Raw genomic sequence first — 22,245 nt, forward strand, 5'->3', positions numbered from 1 at the left:
TGATATTGTTTTAAATGAGAAGCTATCCATTCAACTCCAGTAAGCAGTATGGGGCCAGTGTTAGTAATACAAGTATACTTTTTCCAGTTTTTGCAAGAGTGAACATCAAGCATGGTAAGCGCAGAAAATCAAATTGATCTTTTTTGTTGTATAGTATACTACAATTGATTGTGAGACGTGTGAGGACATTTCATTGGAGAGCACATTGTTTTCAAGGTAGATCAACCACTCGGCTTTCTACGTCACTTTTTGTGATCAAGAAATACTGACAATCTGTTTTTAAGATGATCACGAATATAAACTTCTATAAAATATTTCGTGCAATTCGGAAGCTGTTTTTATGGAACCTATGCTTTTAATAGATGCCTAAATCCAAATGCAGTTTCATACTCGCTTGACGCCACCATGCCTGCCTCCTCTCATTGGCACGTTTTTTTTTTTCGAATTTATTGTATGTCAACAAACATAGATCTCCAGCGCCCCCTGTCGTTTATTATGGTTTCAAGTCTTAACCAATGGGAGTCAAGTTTGCTAACATAATCTAAGAACACATCCTACCATCCTTGCCGCCGATTGGCTGTCTGCTCTGCTCGTCTCACTTCTTATGAGTCTCGACATGGAACGAGAAGGGAGGGGATATTTTAATGGCCGTCGGCAGCGCTACAGAATGCAAAAAGTGCGGATTATCTATTATATTAGAACACAGTAATAACGTGTGCGCTTTTGCTGCTTTTTTTCTGTAAAGAGTATTCCTTTATGGACGTTTTCTGGTTGGAAATATGTGTCTAATGTTGTTTGTTATCGGCTGAACGGACTTTAATCGCTTGATTTGTACGCGAGTGGGGGATCGGGCCTAGCCGGCTGGCTAAACAGCTAGTCACCGGAGGTAACAGTGTGTAATGTTGTTCTTTTGTGCTTACAGCAATTTTTTTTAACCATAATCTCTGTATGTGCAAAACTACATGAATCATGTTAATAATACATTTATTACGTGTAATGCCTTTGCAAGTTCAGAAATGCAAACAAGAGCATGCTGTTAGCATAGTTTAGCAACTCTGAACCATCGGGTGTTTGCTAACTTCAGTAACTTTACTAACATAGCCAGGTCTGGGCTAAAAGTTACAGATAAATAAGCGATTCTTCCATCACGGCGCGTAATGCAATTCAGTCCATGTTTTACCGTACATCCTATCTTGCCAAGTTGCACTGAAAGATAGATATTCGGATGATTTGCTGCATACCAAAGCAAATTAGCCATACAAACTTGGTGAGCCAGCAACCAATAGTTGGCACATGACCTGCGAGCTTACCCTAAATTTATGAAACCAACAACGTCAGCGTAATTTTTAAATAAAATATCGACTTTAATTTGCTTGCTTTTAAATGCTGTATAATGTTCTATTATATTTAATTTAACTACTATTACTGTTTGCCTGACTTTGGTAGCTCGACATTTTCGTCTTTAGCTTTTATTGGTGGATGGCCTTCACCTTTAAAGGCTCTTAGTTTACTTCACACTTGATCTGTTAGTCAAATGTTGATTGATCTTTGCTTCGTTTCACAGATAATATGTAACATAAAGCAACCAACATGACATCTAGATTTGGTAAAACATATAACCGCAAGGGAGGGGAGGCCAATTCAAAATTTGAAGAGGTCTTTTCTAATAAAAAGCCCACACTGACCACCAGATGGGGGGAGACAACCTACAAGGCTCAACTTGGAACTAAAAGACCACTATTAAAACCTGAAGTGAATGAGCTGTCCAAGAGGCCCAGGCTTGAGGACAGCAATAGTGAAGAAGACCCATTTGGTTTTGACAGTGATGATGAGTCAAAGACTCTAACCTCTCAAAGTGTATCCCAATCGAAAGTCAGCGATGGTAAAGTCTCAAAGGTGACAGCAATGCAAGGCAGTGAGGCAGCCTCAGGTGTGACTTCTTCACAAGGTTCTGCAACCTCAACAACCAAGTTTGCAAGTAAGTAATCGACTCATCAACTGTAATAACATATATAGTGTATTCCATACACTATTCCTTAAAGTATGCCTTTGATTGTATAATGCCCGGATTCTTGATCTGTAGTTCAAGAAGTAATTGTTTCATTGGTAATCTTTCTTTTTTACTATTTGTGATTATCTCTTCCATTTATAGACAAGCAGTTATCTAAAGTTAAGGATGTTAAAAATGACCAGTTCAAAAGTACATCCGATGACAACGTAAATCCTGCATATGAGGCATCCTTGTCAAGCATGGACCCCTCCGATGAGCATCATTTTTCAGCTTCCCAGAAGCCCAGCTCCTCCTTGCTCAATATAGACACAACTGTTACATTATCCACTGAAGCACCAGGTAGTAGTAGAGACATCCAGGTCTCATCTTTTGATGAACTGTCATCAGAGGAGATGAAAAATCCTGAGCTGGAGCCTCCACCTATGCCAGTGGACAACATTCCACCTTCTCCATTTACCCTAAGGGCCTCAAACTGCAAGAAATACCAGCGACCCAGCAGATCCAACAAATTATCATCTGAACCTGCTGAAAACAGCAATGAGCTCACAGAAATGGGGAATGCTCAAGATAAACCCAACAGTGTCCATTCTGTTAGTGCAAAAAGTACTGTTTCCAGTGCGAAAACAGCCAAGCCTACAGGTAGAGGCGGTGGGAGGGTACGAGACTATACAGTTTTACACCCTTCCTGCCTGTCAGTATGCAATGTCACCATCCAGGACTCAATAGAGAGGAGTATTGATGAACTGGTCACCCCTTCTGCTCCTTCTGACCTTGGAGAGGCAGGTCAAATGAAGAAGAAATCAGACGTTGTCCCTCCGAAACCTACAAGGTTTGTCCTTTTATACTTCTTTTTGTGATCTGTTCTGGGTGCTTTATTGAAGAGAGCAGTTGCTCTGGTCTTCATTATTGTGGGAATGAGTTATAGAGATAAAATTGCATCCTATCATTTTGTGACAATTTGCCAATATTGATGTGTCAATCACTTTTTTTTTTGCTTAAAATTTCAATTTTATGCTGATAACAATTTTGTAAATGGCACTTAAATCCCTGGGATTGTGGAGTAACAAGTGATGCCAAATAGACTGTATTTTTGAGGGAGGGGCTTATTGCAGTAAGACATTCCGGAACCACATTTTGCTTGTTACATAGTGAAAGACTCTGAGTTTTAAAATGACCTGTCTGCATTTCCAACTTGTAACCCCCTGAAAATGTTTGCCACACAGTGAAACATAACATACAACAGGGGAGCCCCCGTGCTCTTAAGCAAATAAAATTCTACATGAATCAGGAATGGAAAAAAATGACAGCAGTTGGTCTCCTCAGTTCCTAAGTGCTTATAAAGTAGATTGAAAAGAAGAGGTGATGCAATACAATGGTAAAAATGAGCCTGTTACAACTTCTGTGAAATATTTTGCTTACATCAAATTGTAAATATTTTCAAAACAAAGTTTTTTCCTCTTTGTAATATTTGAAGTTTTGTTTTACCATATGCTATTTTCAATTATGTATAATAGTTCAGTGAATTTACAACCATTGCATACTGTATTTAGTTTTACACTTTTTCAGAAATGAAGTTTATTCAAATTTGTTACATCATGCTTAAACAACAAGTTGAGCCAACAACAATGGAAATCAAGGATATAAGATATCTTTCCTATCCCCTTGGGGCAGTTGGCTTCACAGCCAGCAGTGAAGAAAAAGACATAAAGACGAAGTATAAACAGTCAACATGAAAATAAATAGGACATGATGTACAGGACAATAAAGTCAACTCACTTTGGATGCCAAAGCAGACCAATAGCAGCAGAAACATGACTTTTAGTTGTTTTCACATCTTGGCACAACATATCTGCCCCCAGAATAGGAGCAACAGGAGTTCATTAGAGAGATGGCTGGGTTGGCCAGTGTGGCATAAGTTCCATGTGTTGTGCTGGTCATTCAGGGCATTCATTCAAGTTTAGAGTCACGTCTGCTACCTTGCTGCAGACTTTAACAAGACTTTGCAGTGTATTCATTTTTGAAACCAGCAGATAAAAGTTAAAATGAACACTTATTAAATAAAATTGAGTAAAACTTTTTTGTTTAAGTTCATCTTAAAATTACAGACTTTCAGATAAAAGCACATTAGCTGCTAGCTCGTGCCTTTGCAAAGTCATACTGTGGGTCAAAGTTCAGCCAATTGTCAATTAATGTACCAAAATATTTGTTTTTTACACCCTTTACTGTTTGGTCATCAGTAATAACAGTAATTACAGGGTTGATTAGTGCAGCATTATTTTCCACATACACAATCATCTCTGGTTTTGACCATGTTGGTGATTGACTATGAGGACTTGCCCTACTCAAGGATGATGGCAGCATTGAGGAATGTTATGGCTAACTAAGGACAGGATAATCAACAAAATTAATGATATGATAGCCTGTATATTGACTCTGGCAAGCGTTGGTGTGTAAAACAAATTAAAGCAGTGATAAAACGTTTCCCTGGAATGAACCAGTGGATGATAAAAGAACATTTGATGAAACATTGACTTTCACGTACTGTGACCTGACAATTAAAAAAATGTTCACTTTCTATACTTAATTCTTTGCCTTTCTACAGAAATTGATGTGGATGTTCTATACTGTCACTGGACCATTACTACAGTCTCTACTGAAATAGTTGTGTAGTTCCTGAGGAAAGAGATGTTTTGTCGATAGAGGGCAAAGTCATAGGTCTTAAAGCAGAGACCTGGAAAAAGACGTCATAAAAATTGATATTAGTGATGGCATTGATGTACAGTCCTTGCAGTTACAAAATGGCAGAATGACTTTTCCCCAGTGAATCAATTACAGCAATAGAGAAGCTTTTTAACAGATTGGATAAAATACTGCATGTTGAGAAAATTGGTTAACAGCAGCAATAATTTTAGTCTAAAATTGTTCTGTTTTTTGTCAGAATTAATGACTGAAAATTTAAATTTTCTTTTGAGTGAGTTTTAGAGAAGTGCGATTGAGGTCTTGTTTATTTACAGTTGTTTGTCCTCAGTGGGTGACTTTAGTTTATTCCACTTTTTCCCACAGGCCTGGAATAAAATAACAGATGCAATCAAACATATCTTCTTGTCGTGTTTTCCCAGGTTCAGACCCACCCAGACAAAGGTAAAGAAGACAAAAACTGAGACAAAGCTCGAGTTTTTTGGCTTTGAGGACAAAGAAGATGCAGAGAGTGAGGATGGTCCAGAGGGTGGTATGGTAGGCAAGAGCAGCTACAAAATCAAGTACTTTGGCTTTGACGACCTGAGCGAGAGTGACAGCGATGACGAAAGCTCTCAGGCCAAAGAAAAGAAGGCCAAGAAGGCAGCTGTGGCCTTAGCCTCTTTGAGCACCAGTGTGGACAGCCCCCATACCAGTGATTCTCAGGACAGTCAGGCCAGCAGCAACACAGGTGAGAGCCGTGGTGGAGATGAAAGTGCAGAGAAATCAGGTTGTCTGGACAAGATTGTTTTACTGATGACTGCACGTTTACCTGGTAGACATGCACTCAGTTTATCACAAAAATGTCGACTTCTTTTGATGATTGGCTGTTTACTCTATTTGTATTTTCCCATTTCTAAAGTTAAACAGGGATGCTCATCACGTCCTTGCAATTGATCAGTCGATCGTGTCGGTGTAGATTGTATGACGTTAAAAATAGACATTAGCGCGTGCGATAAAATTGTGAGATACCACATCGTGCCCAAACTATATAGTATTTAACATGTGCCGTATTAACTGTTAATGAGCATATAGTGTTGTTGCAATTTAAATGTATAGCTTGTCACTTAGAAGTGACCTTTTTGATTCCCTAAACCAGGGATTCCCAAAGTGTGATGTGCGCACCCCCTGTGGTGCGCAAGCTGCCGCTAGGTGGTGCGCGAGTGTAATGGCAGCTGAGCACCTTGAAATACATAAATAATTAAATAAATAATTTAAACACTTTTTAATGGAGGATTAACATTTTAAATATTTAAATTCATTCACGGAAATCATTTGTAATTTTCAAATAAAAAACGTTTTGGGAAAATTTTAAATAAAAAAAAAAATACCCAAAATGCACTTGGCTTTCTCCTAGCTACGTGCTAGCTTGTTATGATAGCAACAACAATAATATGCCGAAATGCATAACTGGTTGAAAATGGGCAGTCTGTCCGGTATTAAATCTGGGAGAAATGAAAGAGGACAGGATGCATTGGCCGCAACTGAGAGCTGTGCAGTCTACCAGGCTGCTCATCATTCATCTGTAGTCGGCTCGCTCGGCGACCATTTTGACTTAAAATATTATTGTCATTTTTATATTGTTACTATTATTCTCCCCACCGTTTCTAAAGTGAGAGATCATTAGGCCCATTATTGCACAATCTATTCTGTGTTAACAGGAGCCTTTAACTTGATACCTATATGGCTATAAAGACTACGCCTTTTCTTTCTTTTTTTTCATGTTTCGGCCCTTGGGGTGCGTCAGCTAAGTCGGGAGGTAGAAGTGGGTGCGCGGCCTGAAAAGTTTGGGAACCGCTGCCCTAAACTGTAGAAAAAACTGTAGCAAAAATTAACAGGATTGTTCTTTCGTACACAGATCAATTTCTTCCAATTTATCAATAAGCTCTGCTAGTTCTTTTGGCAGATAGTTTGTCATTATAAAAACGTGGGTCTGAAGAAGAAATAAAAGAGACCACTGATCACTCTTGTCTGTTCACATATTGATTTCTTCCCACCAACAATCTGCTTCTTCAATCAGATGCATTTGACTTCTCTGATGACTCCAGTCCTGGCGGCATTGAGGGCCAGAAAGGACGCTCAGGAAAGCAAAATGATAAATCCAAGGACATTGGTAGTGGACAGAAAAAGATCTTCAGTGGACCCAAAAAGGTGACTATGTAAACTAGACTGATTTTACTTTTCTTAACATGCTTTCACTAAAAGTTCATTTGTCTTCTGCCTTCGCTATCTTCCTCCCACCAAGCATTGATCTTTGGTTCTCACACTCCTTGGCTATGGGCAGGCAATTCTTGTAACGTTATTGATGTTTCAAGGATATTTGTTAAGGTTGCACAATAATGGATTTGTGTCAATCCGATATATCAATACTCTCCAGATGATGATGGGATTTTGAGTATATGTACTTGTATCTTCTGTTATTTGTAGAGGAAATCAAGTTACTACTCCCATTGAGGTGGTAGATGCTGAGATAGAATGTTTTCCAAAAAGTATACCTTCACTGGGCAAAGTGAGAAAACTATTAAGTCAGTGGTTAAGTTATTATTATTTTTAAAATCTTTTAGTCATCCCCCATAGGGGAAATTAGTTTTCCACTCTAGTTAGTCATCACACACGAGTATATACTGTATATGAGGTACAGGCCCCTAAACACACACGCACGCACTCACGCGCAAGGGGTCTGTGGACATGCAGGGAGGTAGAGAGGTGGATAACTCCCTTGTGGGGCGCTCTAATAAGCAACTTATAAAGGGGACGGTGTCCTGCTCAAGGGCACCTTGGCTCGTGCTCGGGAGGTGAACTGGCACCTCCACTGACAACTCACAGTCTAACATTTTTTGAAGCAGCCTCTTTCTGGTCCCCTGGCCCAAGACTTAGTGGACTGAGCTACTGCTGCTCCTTAAGTAGTGGTCGAATATGCAGGTCTACTTTAAAGCTTGTATCTGACTCTGCCAATGAACACATTTCTGATCTAGACTTAAAACTGACCAGAAATGGGAATTTCTTTGTGGAAAGGTTGAGCAAGGGGATGGAAAAAGCAGTGACCTTATTTAAAAAAATTTAAAAAAAGAATTAATGCCCTGAATTGATCCCCGCACACACACACACACACACACACACACACACACACACACACACACACACACACACACACACACACACACACACACACACACACACACACCCACACACACACACACACACACACACACACACACACACACACAACACAGCTTAACTGTTATAACTGTTTATTTTGGCCTATTCTTTGGTAGAAGTTTTGATTTTTTCTTTTTTAGAAATGAATGAGTGAATAGTTGAATTGAGTGAGTCAGGGATGACTAACAGGATGCTGTATTGTAATGGGTTCTGGTATAATGGACTGTTTTCATTGTTCTCCATGAAGCCTTAGCTATTCAAAGAAGAAATGGATGCAGAGCTTTTGCATACGCACAGATTACACACTTTGTTATAGTCATGAAGACACACACACACACACACACACACACACACACACACACACACACACACACACACACACACACACACACACACACACACACACACACAACGAGCTTGTACTCATGCAGGGGGAGGTAGAGTGGCGGGCAGCTCCTTCATGGTGTGCCCAAATGAGCAACTTGTAAGGGGGACGGCGCCTCGGCAGTGCTCCAGAGGTGTGCTGACACCTCCCACTGTCAGCTTACACTCCCGAGTGTTTTTGGGCGGGAACGGGAATTAAACCACCGATCTTAGAACATTGCACAACCCACTATACTGCCCGCTCTACCACTGAGCCACTGCCGCCCCTGAATGAAACATTAAATGTTTATCATTTAGTTTAACATATGTTTATTCATTTTTAAATGTGTACTTGTCTAATGCTTGTATTTTGTTTGTCACATTTTGTAGGGACATGTTCAGGAAAAAAACTCAATAAATCTTTGGTTAACTAAAGTGACTTGGAAACAAATAGTTCAAAACTTTGCAAAAATCAATCCCACATCAATTATTATATCAAGGTATACATGTACATTTCAGTCACATGACTCCAAACTACTCTCTTGTGCAAAGTACACAAAATTGCTTAACAAGCACCACTTTGATTGTGAACACATGTTAAAGCTGAGTTGTACTTATATTGACATTGAACAACATGAGCCAAGTACAGCACCACTGCTGTTAACTGAGAACATATCGGATATTACAAACCTAATATGTCTTTTAGAATCTTATGAGAAGATACAAAAGTAAAATCCAGGATTTCTGTGGTCCAGTACATCATTACATCACATTGCAGCTTTCATTGAAATAGTCCTGGGTTTTTTTTACATGTTGGTGATGAAAGTTCTGAGTGAAGGTGGACATAGAGGCCGATGATACTCCTAAATGAAAAATATAGTTTTGGAATTAATCTTTGTTATATTAAAAAAATACACATTTCTGGAACATTAGCATTGGCCTGACAACCCACCAGCCAGTACAGTTGGTTTGGAACATTGTATCAAGCATTAAGATGTTTGTTGCTAACCAGTTCTTGTTGTATTCTCCTTGGTTTCCAGTCTCCTGCTAAAGCGGTTTACAATGCTCGCCACTGGAATCAACCCGAGACTGAAGAAATTCCTGTGCCCCCACTAGCTCGATCCCAAACTGCTCCGGTAACATATAGATCTCTTGGTGGTTACTATTAATGCTACATTTTGTTTTAAGTACTGTAAATATATTAAGGGCCAATTTGGAAAAAATGTTGCGTGAATCTGTGTTTGAATGTGCAGTACGGTCTAAAATGAATGCTAACAACTAGTTCCTTTTTTGTCTATTAGAATGCTCCATTCCCAACAATCTAAAATTCAAGTTGTTGTTAATTGATCTTGTGTTTCACTCACTAGTTTTGCCTAATTGTTATAATTAATCTTCTGTTAATGGTTATTTCTCAGACAAGTGAATCTGGATTTATTTTTTATATTCTGTGAAATTACCTTCATTTCAATATTTGTTCATTTAAAATTTATTTTCATCTGTGCTTCATTCGACATCTGTTAGCATCATTTATTAGTCTTGTGTGCTTAACAGACTAGTCAACCAAGATAAATCTTGTGGACACTTCATTAAACAGATTTTGTTACTTTGGTATGAACCAAATTTCTCCGCCTTTTTTCTTCCTTAGGCCATTTTATCAAGCAGCAACAAGGACAGCAACTCCCATAAAGATGATGGCTTGTTCAAAGCTCCTCCACCGCCGCCCAAAGTCATTAAGGCAGAGACTATTCCCACGCGACTGAACCAAGATATTGTCACTGCACTCAAATGCCGGAAGGAGCACAAGGAGGTGAGTCTGGAGCATATAAAGATGTTTTTGGATGTCGGCTGAGGGATGCAAGAGATAGGAGGCACTGTCTTTTCAGTTGTTTGTCTTTTGGTATTACAAGAATGTTTGCTGGCTTCTATGGAACGATCCCTTGTGTAACATAGTGAAGCCATTTTAAGAGATTTTTAGCCGGCTATGCTGCAAAAGGGCAGCGTTTGCTAGGTGCATTTTAAGATTATTTATTTGAAATCTGGCAGTGTCAGTTAAGAGGACTGATTCTGTTGATTTAAACAGCATTTGGTCCCAAGACCACTCTGACAATCGCAGAGTGATCAGAACCAACCCACTATAACATTAAACACTCACTCACGCCTCATGCTGAGCACGTGTTATGGCTGATATTTGTAGACATATGGGATAAAGAAATCACGACCTAACTCGACAGTGAGCTTTTTTTCAATGAGTTGTATTGGACTAGTTGGCTTTTGGTGCTCATGTAAGCAAGTCAGAGGAATTTAACAATGATAGCACTCCTTATTTTATATTTGTGATTTTTTTGTTTGTTCCTGATTGTTTACCCATTATCTTTAATTACTTTTTTCCACCAGTTGTACACTGTGGTGCAGCATGTAAAACATTTCAATGACGTGGTGGAGTTTGGAGAGAATCAAGAGTTCACAGATGATTTTGAGTACCTGGAGACTGGACTAAAGAGCAGTCAGCCACTCAACACAAGATGCCTTAGGTAAGTGTAAAAAAACCCAAACAGTTGTAAGGAGGCGTTGATGGTTCTGTTTAAGTCAGTGGTTCTTAACTTTGTTGGAGGTACCGAACCCTGTCGGTTTCATATGCTCACTCATCGAACCCTTCTTCAGTAATTAAATTTTTTTTTTTTTTTAAATATAAGACATAAGTATATGTTTTACTGGTGTATTTAATGAATTGTGCATTAATGTCACCTTTTTCAAAGAACAAAACCAAGACAGTGCATGGCTTCACCTTGGCAAGTGCTGCTCTTTTGTCATTTTCACAGCACGTCTGTTTCTTTTGTTTTCCATGCAGCTTAAGGAAGTGTTCCTTTATTTTTGCCAGTGTGAGACTAGAGTTGCTCAACTTGACATTGCAAATCATGCAGAACGCTGACTCCCATCACGTTCCGTTATACAGTACATGTAAATTCACATTGCAAATATTTGTCCGACCACTTTCTTTTTTTGCTCACATAGTTACTATGAATTAAAATATTAAGAAAGCAATCAGATAACGTACCATCATGACAGGCATAAATCGACTACTGAGTGCGCAAAATCCCATGTAGCACAATCATAATCAATGTAGCGCGATCACCTGCAGCCAGTTGATGGCTAAGGGGGGCGTGTCATCAAGGATTGACATGATGTGTCAAATGTACACAGTGATTCGTATATGTCCGGCAAAAACACCCGACACATCGAGTTCTTACCCAGGGTAAGAACCACTGGTTTAAGTGTATGACCAATGTACAGAGACTGCGGTTGTAACACGGTGGCCATGCTTTAGATTGCTTCTCACAGTTCTTTGCTGTGTCAGCCCCCATTCCCTCTCCCCATTTCCTGTCACGTATTTTCGGCTGTGCTTTCCATTAAAGCAAAAAGATTCCAAAAATAATAGCATAAAAAATATTTTGGTATTTGTTTTGAGAGCATCAACAGTCTTTAAGTACATAAAATGCAATAACCAGATGAAGATTAGCACCTCCCCATGATGTATTTTGTTAGTTTTTGACAAGTTGTTTTTATTGATCACAGAGTGAGTGCTTTAGAGACATCCTGCAAGCCCATTTTTATTTCTTCTCTGCGTTACGGTTTGTTTATGCATCTTCTGTATTCATCTTCATATTTTTGTTGCCACCGTTGTTGTTCTGTAGTCTGAGAAAGCATATAGACAGTCTGTTGTGAAAATGGAATGCACATTTAAGAGATTTTTTAAAAAGTTGCAGGCGGTTCAGCCTTTTTTTTTCTTTCTACATATTGTATGCACAAAAGAACAGGGTGAAAAGTCATAATTCTGCTGAAATGTAAAACAAAATATTGCACTCGGAACCCACAAATGGTAATTCTAATGTGAAGGTCAGATATGGACTATTGTTATGCTAAATATTTGACCGAACATTTGTCTAATTCTTCCTTTTTTGTCCTCCCTCACATTGCAAGTATAATCAGCCTGGCCACGCGATGTGCCATGCCCAGTTTCAGGATGCACCTGCGTGCAAGAGGGAAGGTGGCGCAGGTCTTCAAAATTCTCAGTGATGCGCCACAGCACCCGGTCAGTGAAAAGTCTTTTCTCCCTGAAATTGTATGGAATTTATGACAGTGTGTGTTTTAATTATGCTCTCCTTGATAAAAATGTATCCTCTGAAAGGGATATTTTGTTTTGTTTCCAAGAGTTTTGAGGTATCAGCTGTAGAGATGTTCTATTGAGTTTAATTGAACTCGATGGCACTTCTTTTTTGTGTACAAATAACCACAAAGGAAACATCAGCATTCCACTTGAAATCATCACCCCACTTACTCACAATAATCCATGAGTATTGTCAGGTGTTTCATGAACAAGCCTTTTTCACTTATTAAAATGCAGTAGGGTGGGGCATTGAAACATTTTTTTCTTCATCATTCGGACAGAATCTTGCTTTGTGCACGGCTGCTCTGATGTACATTTTGAGTCGGGATCGTCTTAACATGGATCTGGACAGGGCCTGCCTGGAGCTCATGATCAAGCTCCTGGAACTGGACCAGGACTACTCAGCACACCAGGATCAACTCACTGCTAAAGAGGTGGAGAAGGTCAAAGAGAAAATCAGAAAACTGTGCGAGACTGTGCATAATAAGCACCTTGACTTGGAGAATATTACGGTGAGCTTTACTTCAATAATGAAGACAATTGTCAGCTCTGAATGTATTGTAGTCCAAACCTGCTGTCAGTTTTTAAATAATTCATACAGTGGTACGACGAATATTCAGTTGGGCTGATGTGTTAAAGACAAAAGTTAATTACATGTTTCTGATTCATTGAGTGACCTTGGTATGTAGCACTATTCTTATGAGTTATGTATTCTTATTTTTCCCCTGTTATAGACGGGTCACCTTGCCATGGAGACATTGCTCTCTCTAACCTCCAAGAGGGCCGGGGATTGGTTCAAAGAAGAACTGCGTCTACTTGGGGGTTTGGACCACATTGTAGACAAAGGTAGGCGTGTGAGATGCTGAGACCCTTGGTGATAACGGGGGCTAAAGTACAAGTCTCGTGTTTATGTGGAGAGATCTTCTTTTCAAAGCAACTGGCACAGCTGTTGGCTTTTATGTACTCTCAAGATGTGAAATCGTCATGTTGTGTTGTGTTCTGTTGCCACAGTTAAAGAGTGTGTGCAGAACCTGAGCCAAGAGGATGACAAGGAGAACCTTGTTGCATCTTTGTGGGGAGCTGAAAGGTGTTTGAGAGTGCTTGAAAGTGTAAGTACTGCACTGTTACTTTTATACAGGAGTGCCATTTCGGTCCAATATTGTGTGGAAGCTTTACTGTGAACAGATGAAAAGCTTTTTCCAAAACACTGAAAGTCACCTGTATACTGTCTCATTTAACATCCCACTGAAAGTCACATCCTTTTATTTTCTGTTCCCTTGGCTCATTCCACCCTCCTCCCCTAATGGCTTTATTTGTCTTTCATTTTAAACAGGTGACTGTGCAGAACCCAGAAAATCAGGGTTACTTAATTGCCTACAAAGACTCACAACTCATCATCTCCTCAGCCAGGTGAGCATGTTAAAAGTGACCGGACAGGGAGGCGTACTGAGACGACTATCATATATTCATATTAATTGTCCATCTTTACTCTGAATTTCTTTTTGAAAAGAATTAAACTTTGAAGTGGAAACACTGAATCGGGATGGAATAGGATGAGTGTCTATGTGTGATCGTCACTGAAACTGTGTTTGGGCTGCAGAATGCTGTGTGTGGTTGTCAGATCAAGCAATTGAAAAACTAAATATAATGTCCAGTGTAATGTGTAAAAAAAAAACCTGATCTTCTCCGGCTGAGCTGCTTGTCTCTGTCACTGCCAGCTGCTGGACAGGACTGAAGATAATAAATGTGTCAGGCTGGTGATAATCACAGTCAGCTATATGGTCACAGTATGACATAAGATTTCTCTGTAAGGCTGAATGCTAGAGGTCTCGATCTGATTGTTTGGATTCTTGTTTCTGTAAGAGTGGGCTCTCAGTATCCTTTTTATCACTACAGCTGGGCATTTGCAATGTCCTAGTAGGTGGGTTAATACTAATCAATAAGAAGTTAATAAAGGCTTAGTATGCTTGTCCCTAATTTTCATTTTTCTTCTTGATTATATTCCTAAAAATATCACTTTGATTTCTGTCGTCCTTGTCTGTCCACAGAGCTTTGCGGTACTGTGAGGAAATGATTCAGCGGTACAGCAGGGCATTAAACAACAGCTCTCTGTCGCTGTCGGGTGCAGCTCTGCCCCACTGCAGCTTCAGTAATGTGGGCAAGGCAGTGGAAGACTGCATGAGGGCGGTCATAGGGGTGCTGCTCAACCTGACCCATGACAACGGTACTCTCATTTATGACTTAATGGTGTTTGCATTTACTTTTGATTTGCGTTTCTTCTATGCTGCTGTCATCTTTTATTTGTGCTTTGTGTGGGTCTTTTTTTTTTTTTCAAGTTCTGTTCTATTGCTTATTGGCATTGCTACAAAGTACACTTCCCAGCAACTTGGCTGCTCAGCAGGGAAAGTCATGAACTTCTGTGAGTTAATGATGGTATTTTTGTCTGCAGAATGGGGCAGCACTAAGACAGGTGAGCAGGAGCAGCTAATAGTTACTGCCTTGAATTGTGTCCTTCGTGTTCCACGCTACATTCCCCAGGAGCAGCGTTTTGATGTGCGAGTATTGGTAAGATGCTTTTAGAAAAACAAATGTTGTCTAATAGTTCAAGATATTCCAGCATCGTATTTGCTCTCTGCACTTTTGCGTGTAAGCTTCTCATTTGTGTGATTTGTTCACCAGGGTCTGGGTCTACTAATTAACCTTGTGGAGTACAGCTCCAGAAACCGCCACTATCTGGTAGACATGGAATACACTATTGACAACACCTGTCTGGAAGACAGCCTGGTACAGCCTTCTGACCCGTCACCAGCTGACACAGCTGCAGCATCAGCATCAGCATCAACGACGCCGAGCATAGCTGAGACTCAGGGAGACACAGCTGATGAGCCACAGTCCTCCGGTGCACTGGGGGCCCTGGTTAAGGTAGGACCCGTGCCAGGATTCAATTAATTGTTTCAGCATCATTGTGAATTTTTTTTGTCAGAAAAAAATCAATGTTTTCGCTGACATAAGAACAATTTGCATTTGATGAAAAGGTTTTGTTTTTTTTAACTTTAAACAGTCTTTTCTTTCTTCACTGAATATGGATGATGCTGTGTTCTACAAATGAGGCCATTCACCATCATAAATCAATGCACAATTGTGGGCTTAAATTTCATGTTAAATTCTAATTCTAATATTGTTTTTCCTTATTTTTATTGGTTACTTAAACCAATTCCTTGGCAAACACAGTTATTAGCTCAAAGTTTTCTGAGAGCAACCTTTGAGAATTAATTGGTGATCAATGTTCTTGCCTTTTAAGACTTTCTTTAATCACTGAGTGATTAAGGATCTGATAATTTGCATGTAGATTCTAAATTTGTTTATTTACCATTCTATATCCTAGCTCTTTTTGGAGAGGGAGCGTGCTGCCATTCTGGCTGAAGCAAAAACTGATGACCTCATCAGCGAGGCGCCCAAGCCAGCGTTGGACAAGAGCGGAGAATGGCAGGAGACGTCGGGAGAGATCCAGTGGGTGGCTGCCGAAACCAACGACTGCCAAAGTGAAAAGAAGGAAAATGAGAAAGAAGAGGAAGATGAAGAGTTGGATTTAAATAAAGGTAGACATTTTTGTGTGTTTGAAGCCCTTTTTATTCATGCATAAAAGCATTTTTTTTTGCATTGGCCAGAAGATAATACGAATGGATGTGATTAAAGTTGCATTAATGATTCCTACTTTTAAAGAAATTCATTACCTCTTTTAATTCTCAACCAATTGATGGAAAAAAAGTGTTTATCCAGCGAAGCTGAATTGCTGATTAGCAATTGACAAAAAAGTTCATAAGCAACTGTTTTGTGAATTTTCTAAATCTAGTGTGTCATCTAACGTTTTTGAATATATAATAGACAGTAAAAGACAGTAAAGATTAACAGTGAAAGATCTAATTCAAATAATAGATATTTTGCACAAACAAAATAGATATTTTTTCTGGATTGGTGAGTTTTGCCTGTAAACACCCTGTTTGGTATCTGAGCAGAGAATTTCGGCTGCTGAGTTACATTCACCGGCCAAATAATGTATTTATTAAAAAGTTGCTAACATGAGAATTTAAGATTCCCCTCCAGTAGAGGCTAACCGTGACTGTATGAATCTTTCCCCTCTACCTCGTGTTTTTGCCGTAGCTCTGCAGCATGCAGGCAAGCATATGGAGGACAGCATAGTTGCCTCCTACACAGCTCTGCTGCTGGGCTGCCTCTGCCAGGGCAGTCAGGTGAGAATAACTTACACATATACAGTATGATTTTTTTTTCTCACTGATCTTTGTGTCATTGCTCACCCACGTTTCTGTCCCTCATAGATAAATGTAACTACTGTGAGAGCGCATCTACCTAAAGGAGATTTCTCCATCATGACAGAAATGCTGAAAAAGTTCTTGAGTTTCATGAACCTCACTGTGAGTATGACTAAGCTTTCCTGTTAATGACCTGGTCATCATTACACTAAAGTAAGATATACAAGTTAGAAATAAATGTATTACAAGTGTATTAGCAGATCCTTCTGTAGATAAGCTATCTGAATAGATGTTTTTGTTTTCATTGTAATTGCCTAAAATCATCAATGTGATCATTGGATGATTATCAATGTGTTGATGTGTAAATAAAGAAGTGTTGAATGGGCCAAGAGAGTTAAAATTTGTATTTCTGCTTCTGCTGCCCTCTGGCCTGAATCTAATCAGTCTTTTGCTGATCAGGGATTTTGCACAACAGACAATGTCTCTGTAGTTAAACATTGCAGTTTCTACTTCTTCTCCCTTTTATTGTTCCTCCTGAGTATATATTAGGATTTGAATGACAATAGAAGCTTTTATTTGTTTTTACATCATTAACGCAGAGCTTGAAGGATACATAATGTCTGGAATGCCTGTGAAGACCAATATCTAAAAATGCTCTGATAGTTTTCCATTTACAATCTCTCAATAGCTTCTCAGTTGGTTTAATATTGCTTAACACATACTCTAGTGGCACTTGGATTTTATTAGATTGTGTACAGTGATCAATAAGTTATCAGTTAAATGCGATTGTTGCTTATCCAAGAAGTGATACGAATGGTAATTTAAAATTAATTCAAGCATGAATATTAGATAGAACATTTACAGAGTCACAGATGTGTATTTTGCAGAAGTGTTGAATGTGACTCATCTCATCAGAACTCAACCATATGTTTCACAAAAAACCCTTTCAAGTCAACAGAATTGTAAACACCCTTAGAAAAAAAAGACTGCATCAAGATTACTCCATTGTACATGTTGTCTTTCTCTCATTAGTTTTTGTTTTTCCTATTCTGTTTTCATGCAGTGTGCAATGGGCACCACCGGACAGAAGTCCATCTCACGGGTCATTGACTACCTGGAGCACTGTTAACAGACGACCAGAATGCAAACTCACACTCTGCACATCGAAGGGATCCCAGGCTTTTCTCATGCACCCCTACCCAACAGGAGACACAATGGGGTGTCATTGGAGACGTGGCAGCGTTCCCTTCACTTCAAAAAGTTTCACTTCCTTCCTGGAGCACAGCCTGAACCAAAGCCCTGGTAGCTGATGGACACAGAGTTCTTTCAGTTCCACTGGACTACTGAAATGCCACATCCAGAGTCAGATCGAGATCCGTGCTCAGGTAGCTGCAAGTCAGGCCAAGTCAAGCCCAAGTTTCAGAATACTCAACGGGATGTCAGGCGGACTGCAAGCAGATCTCTTTCGGAAATGGCGCGAAAGGTCTGACAGCAACAGGCTGTCGAGGTGGTGCCTGCCGTCTGATTCTTGATCCCTGCTTGCGTAGCTGGAGTGTGAACCTCTTAAATGAAATTTTATGGATCATTAAATTTTAATCTCTACTCATCCACATAGAAGCCAAGTGTGAAATAATTCATTAGCATGTAAAAATAATCATTTTATTTTCATGGATGTTCAGAAGATGTCTATGTGTAAATGTGCATACATCTATTTACCTACACGTTTGCTTGAATGTTTAAGGGAGAAATTTTAAGCTTTTGATTTCTAAGTTCTCATTATGCCCGCTCATTTAGTAACCTGTACAAGCTAGGTGTTGTCATGGTTTTAGATTTTTCTTTTCCCTGGAGGGCATTTTTATGAAAGCTAAATTATGAGTTATGTTTTGAACGATTTATGGGGTGTGTTGTTTGATTGATAATGACACTCGGAAATTACACACTGTTTAGTTCTTTCATGTCCACTGTGCATTTGGTCTTTTGTTCATAACAAATTACATTTAATCTACATCTAACTTCACAGGCATAATGAATATGAGTTACTTGTCACTTAAAAATGATGGTTATGCTTCCTATTGAATTTATAATTGATTGTTTTAAACTGTATTTAATTTAATGCTTTCTCCTTTGTTCATGTCTACCAGGTAAGAGTCCATTTTTCTCATAAGTTTCCAGTCAGTCTCATTAATATATAGCCCATGTGACGGCTCAGCAGCTGGACATCACACACACATGCGCGACTGATTTTTTTCTATGAGTCATGGTTTTTAGCTCCAAGTAATGCAGAAACCTGCATTTAATAAACGAGGAGTTGTAAATCTCTGTTCCCATGAATCAAACTGTGGGAATCAAGTCGCTGCATGTCCAGCCACATACAGTTGTCTATCATGTCTATGCCTTTGATGTAATGAGTTGACCCTGGCGTTATTTATTTTTTCGAGGTGTCATTTTACCTGCGATGAAGCACAGGAACTTGCTTCTTTGCTTTCACATGTGAGATCACTCATTTGAATAACGGCCATACCTGTATTAGCAGATTAGTTTGGTTTGTAGGGCTGTGGTGAACATGACTGCAACAGAGTTTACTGTTAATTACTTTGCAAAATTCTGGCCTGAGTGGAGTCAAATGTATATACTCCTGTATATAGTGGTTAATGGACATTTAAAATGCTTAGACTACTTTTTCCCTGAAGCTGATATTTTTGTTTTATACAATATTTCTGAGTTGTCATTTAAAAAAAAACAAAAATTGCATAAAGTGGAAAAAAACAACAACTGTTTGTACCTGTTTCAAGGACATTGTCTTTGGTTACATGTAAATAGTTGTATCGCAAAAACAAGATGCTACTTTCAGCAGGCTCCCTACGTGTTTTCTTTCTTTGACTTTTCGAGCCAGAATGCTGTCTTTAATTTTCAGTTGTAAGTTGAGCTTTTTCATTCGTGCAGCTACTGGAGGTAAACACTTAACCAAAGGCAAGTGATGTTTTGTGTCCTTTTGGTTTCCATCTGTTGGCCAGACACCGAATGCTTAGCGATGTATTCATCTTTGTGTGTGTGTGTGTCTGTGTAACCCTAGACGGCTGTTAGTGGAAGTGTGTGTGGTGAGCGATGTCTCTCGCTGACAAACTGGCTAGGATGGAGTGCAAGTTTAAACCGTTGTCAGTATACTTAACAACACTCTGGTGACAGTTTGTGGACGCGGCCCCTCAGCCTGACTGACTGCTGAATAATGGAAACAAAGGATTCCTGTTGCAGTGGCAAGCTGAGAGTCAAACTTAGAAATAGCTTGGGGAGGCTGGGGAATGTAGTGAAACACTGTCTGGCAACATGATTCCACAACAACTACGGTCAAACTCAGGCTTTAAATTTAAAAGACAGGGTAGCGGCACACAACATGTTATTATGTCTTGTCTAACAACATGCAAATATGTGATTATGCTTTGGATGTAGTGCAATTGAAATTCCAAAAGGCAATGTTGCCGCTGTAGATGACAGGCACCTCTGCCATTCATTTCCCTCAATGCATTATACATGACTGTGCTCCGCTTGTAGGAAATCAACAGGAGAATTCCCCATGTTATGATCATTGTTGAGAAAGTGGATGAGAGTAAATAGGAGGAAGATTGATTGGACATCTGCCCCTGAGAGAGAAGGATGGAGGGCGAATGGGATCAGCGCTTTACACCTGTTAAACAAAAGCCTTTCAGTGAAACTGCACAACCCAGACAGAAGTGAATTGAGTCTTCTTCTATATTCATCCTCTTCTCCTTGGTGTGTTTGCATCCAGACTGTTTCTTTCTTTGTGGGAAAAAACAATATTGAACCATCTGTCACCTAATTTCATGATTCATCTCTTACCAAGTTATCTATGCAGAGAGAATGAAGCGCAGGTCATCAGGTGTACGTAATATTCTTTGTCTTTCCCTGGTTGAAAGAAAATTACAGGCCTGTGTGCCACTAGGTGGTGCGACTACTCAGCTTCTGACCCCGATGCACACACCCACACAGAAACACAAAAGTGCATCTTCTCATCAGCCATGTTGCCTACTGATTTCCCCTCAAGCTGTAAGAGCCATAGTGTCTTTGGAGAGATAAACGCCTTAGACTCACTGATGCAGACACATAAACTCCAAACAGTATCGGAAGAGATTCGATAGTTACTTTACTGACCACTGACCAAGGTCCTTATCAGTGAATTTAAATCAAGGTGTGGTTTTACTAAGAGCATGTGCAAAAATGTTTGTCTCAGGGAAAGCTCCATGCTTTTGATGAAACCTATGTGGGAAGATAGAAAAGAGTAACTCCTCCAGTTTGTACATTTAAGAGGATTTCCCCCCCCACAACATTTATAGTGAATATTTCACATGAAAAACTAGAACGATGCGTCCCTCTTTCTCTATTCACAGGAGTTTTTAATTTGCAACCCTTTAAACCAAAATTGGATCTGGTAAATAAGTTAAAACACCTCTAATAATTATGTAAGTGGATTATTATTGTCATGCGTCATTCATACAGAGTCAAAGTTTTTATGTCAATAGCTGTTCCACTCAAAGGACTGGAGGGTGGTCAATGTGAGAGCTGAAAATATCCAATATTGACACATGTTCGCTCATTTTAAGCATGATGCACCTGCAAAATGACAAGTAGTCTAAACCCACTGGTTCCTGAGGACCCACTACTAATGTATTCATAAAAAGGCTTAAGAGATTTCCTGAATAACTGACATTTTATCTTCCGGCAGATCAATGAAGCATTACAAAATAAAAGGTGAATTAACTTGTATGATTCACATTTTATATTAAATTATCCAAATTAATATAAAATACCCAGTGCAACACAATGCTGAAGTGTTTTTAATATTTGATGATAATGAATCAGATTTGGGCTGCAGAAGCAATACTTATCATTGGAAGTAAATTATGGAAATGTTTTCATTACAACAGACTAAATATTAAAGCAAACATATTTGTCATAAAACTGCTGTACAGTACTTAAATACCAGAGCTGAAAGCAAACTTCGTCTGTGTAGGTGCTTGTGTTAAGGACTAATTAGTCTATAATTAATTACGACTACTAATAGGAATAAAATTGATGACACCTAGAAAACCATTTGTTCATACTAAAACAAATCAAAAAGACTTATGTTTCCTCTCAAACATTTAAAATATATTTATGAGCAGTAAATATGTGCCTCAGACTTGAAACAACATTCTGATCAAATCCATAGTTGAGAGAATGAATCAATGATGATTCTGATTATGATGCTGACTGTACAATGTGTGTAGTGCGGGTGTGCTTTGGACCGGTGTCAATAAAAGGTCAGTTTAAAATGTGGAGTTTTACCTCAATACAACACCAGAATACCAAAGAGGATGATTGACATGCTGATGCAGCATGTCCACCAGAGCTACTGTGTAGGCTATCTAATGTGCTGGCATCAAATTCAGAATGACTGCATCTTCACAGCAATCGATGACGATGATGATGATGTAAAACTTATATATGTGAGGTGTTTGTACTCTGTATCAAAACGATAAGTAAAT

At 39.2% G+C, this 22,245-nt stretch overlaps 1 protein-coding gene across 2 annotated transcripts; it reads left to right on the top strand.

Moving 5' to 3' along the window:
• The first annotated feature begins 622 nt into the window (after positions 1-622).
• wapla (WAPL cohesin release factor a) lies at positions 623-21,905 on the top strand. Of its 2 annotated transcripts, none has more exons than XM_068327800.1 (20): positions 623-676; positions 1,565-1,978; positions 2,153-2,840; positions 5,131-5,438; positions 6,768-6,898; positions 9,310-9,405; positions 9,915-10,076; positions 10,664-10,800; positions 12,248-12,359; positions 12,716-12,946; positions 13,169-13,280; positions 13,446-13,543; positions 13,768-13,844; positions 14,483-14,658; positions 14,884-14,999; positions 15,114-15,356; positions 15,820-16,033; positions 16,596-16,684; positions 16,772-16,867; positions 17,769-21,905. In XM_068327800.1, exons 2-20 carry the CDS (start codon positions 1,591-1,593, stop codon positions 17,832-17,834), a joined length of 3,540 nt encoding a protein of 1,179 aa, XP_068183901.1. In that variant the 5' UTR covers positions 623-676; positions 1,565-1,590; the 3' UTR covers positions 17,835-21,905. The 2 variants fall into 2 exon arrangements, with proteins under 2 accessions (XP_068183901.1, XP_068183900.1); XM_068327799.1 differs by having other exon boundaries at positions 636-886.
• The last annotated feature ends 340 nt before the right edge of the window (positions 21,906-22,245 follow it).

This window comes from Antennarius striatus, chromosome 11, assembly GCF_040054535.1.
Source record: "Antennarius striatus isolate MH-2024 chromosome 11, ASM4005453v1, whole genome shotgun sequence".
Classification (NCBI taxonomy): Eukaryota; Metazoa; Chordata; class Actinopteri; order Lophiiformes; family Antennariidae; genus Antennarius; species Antennarius striatus.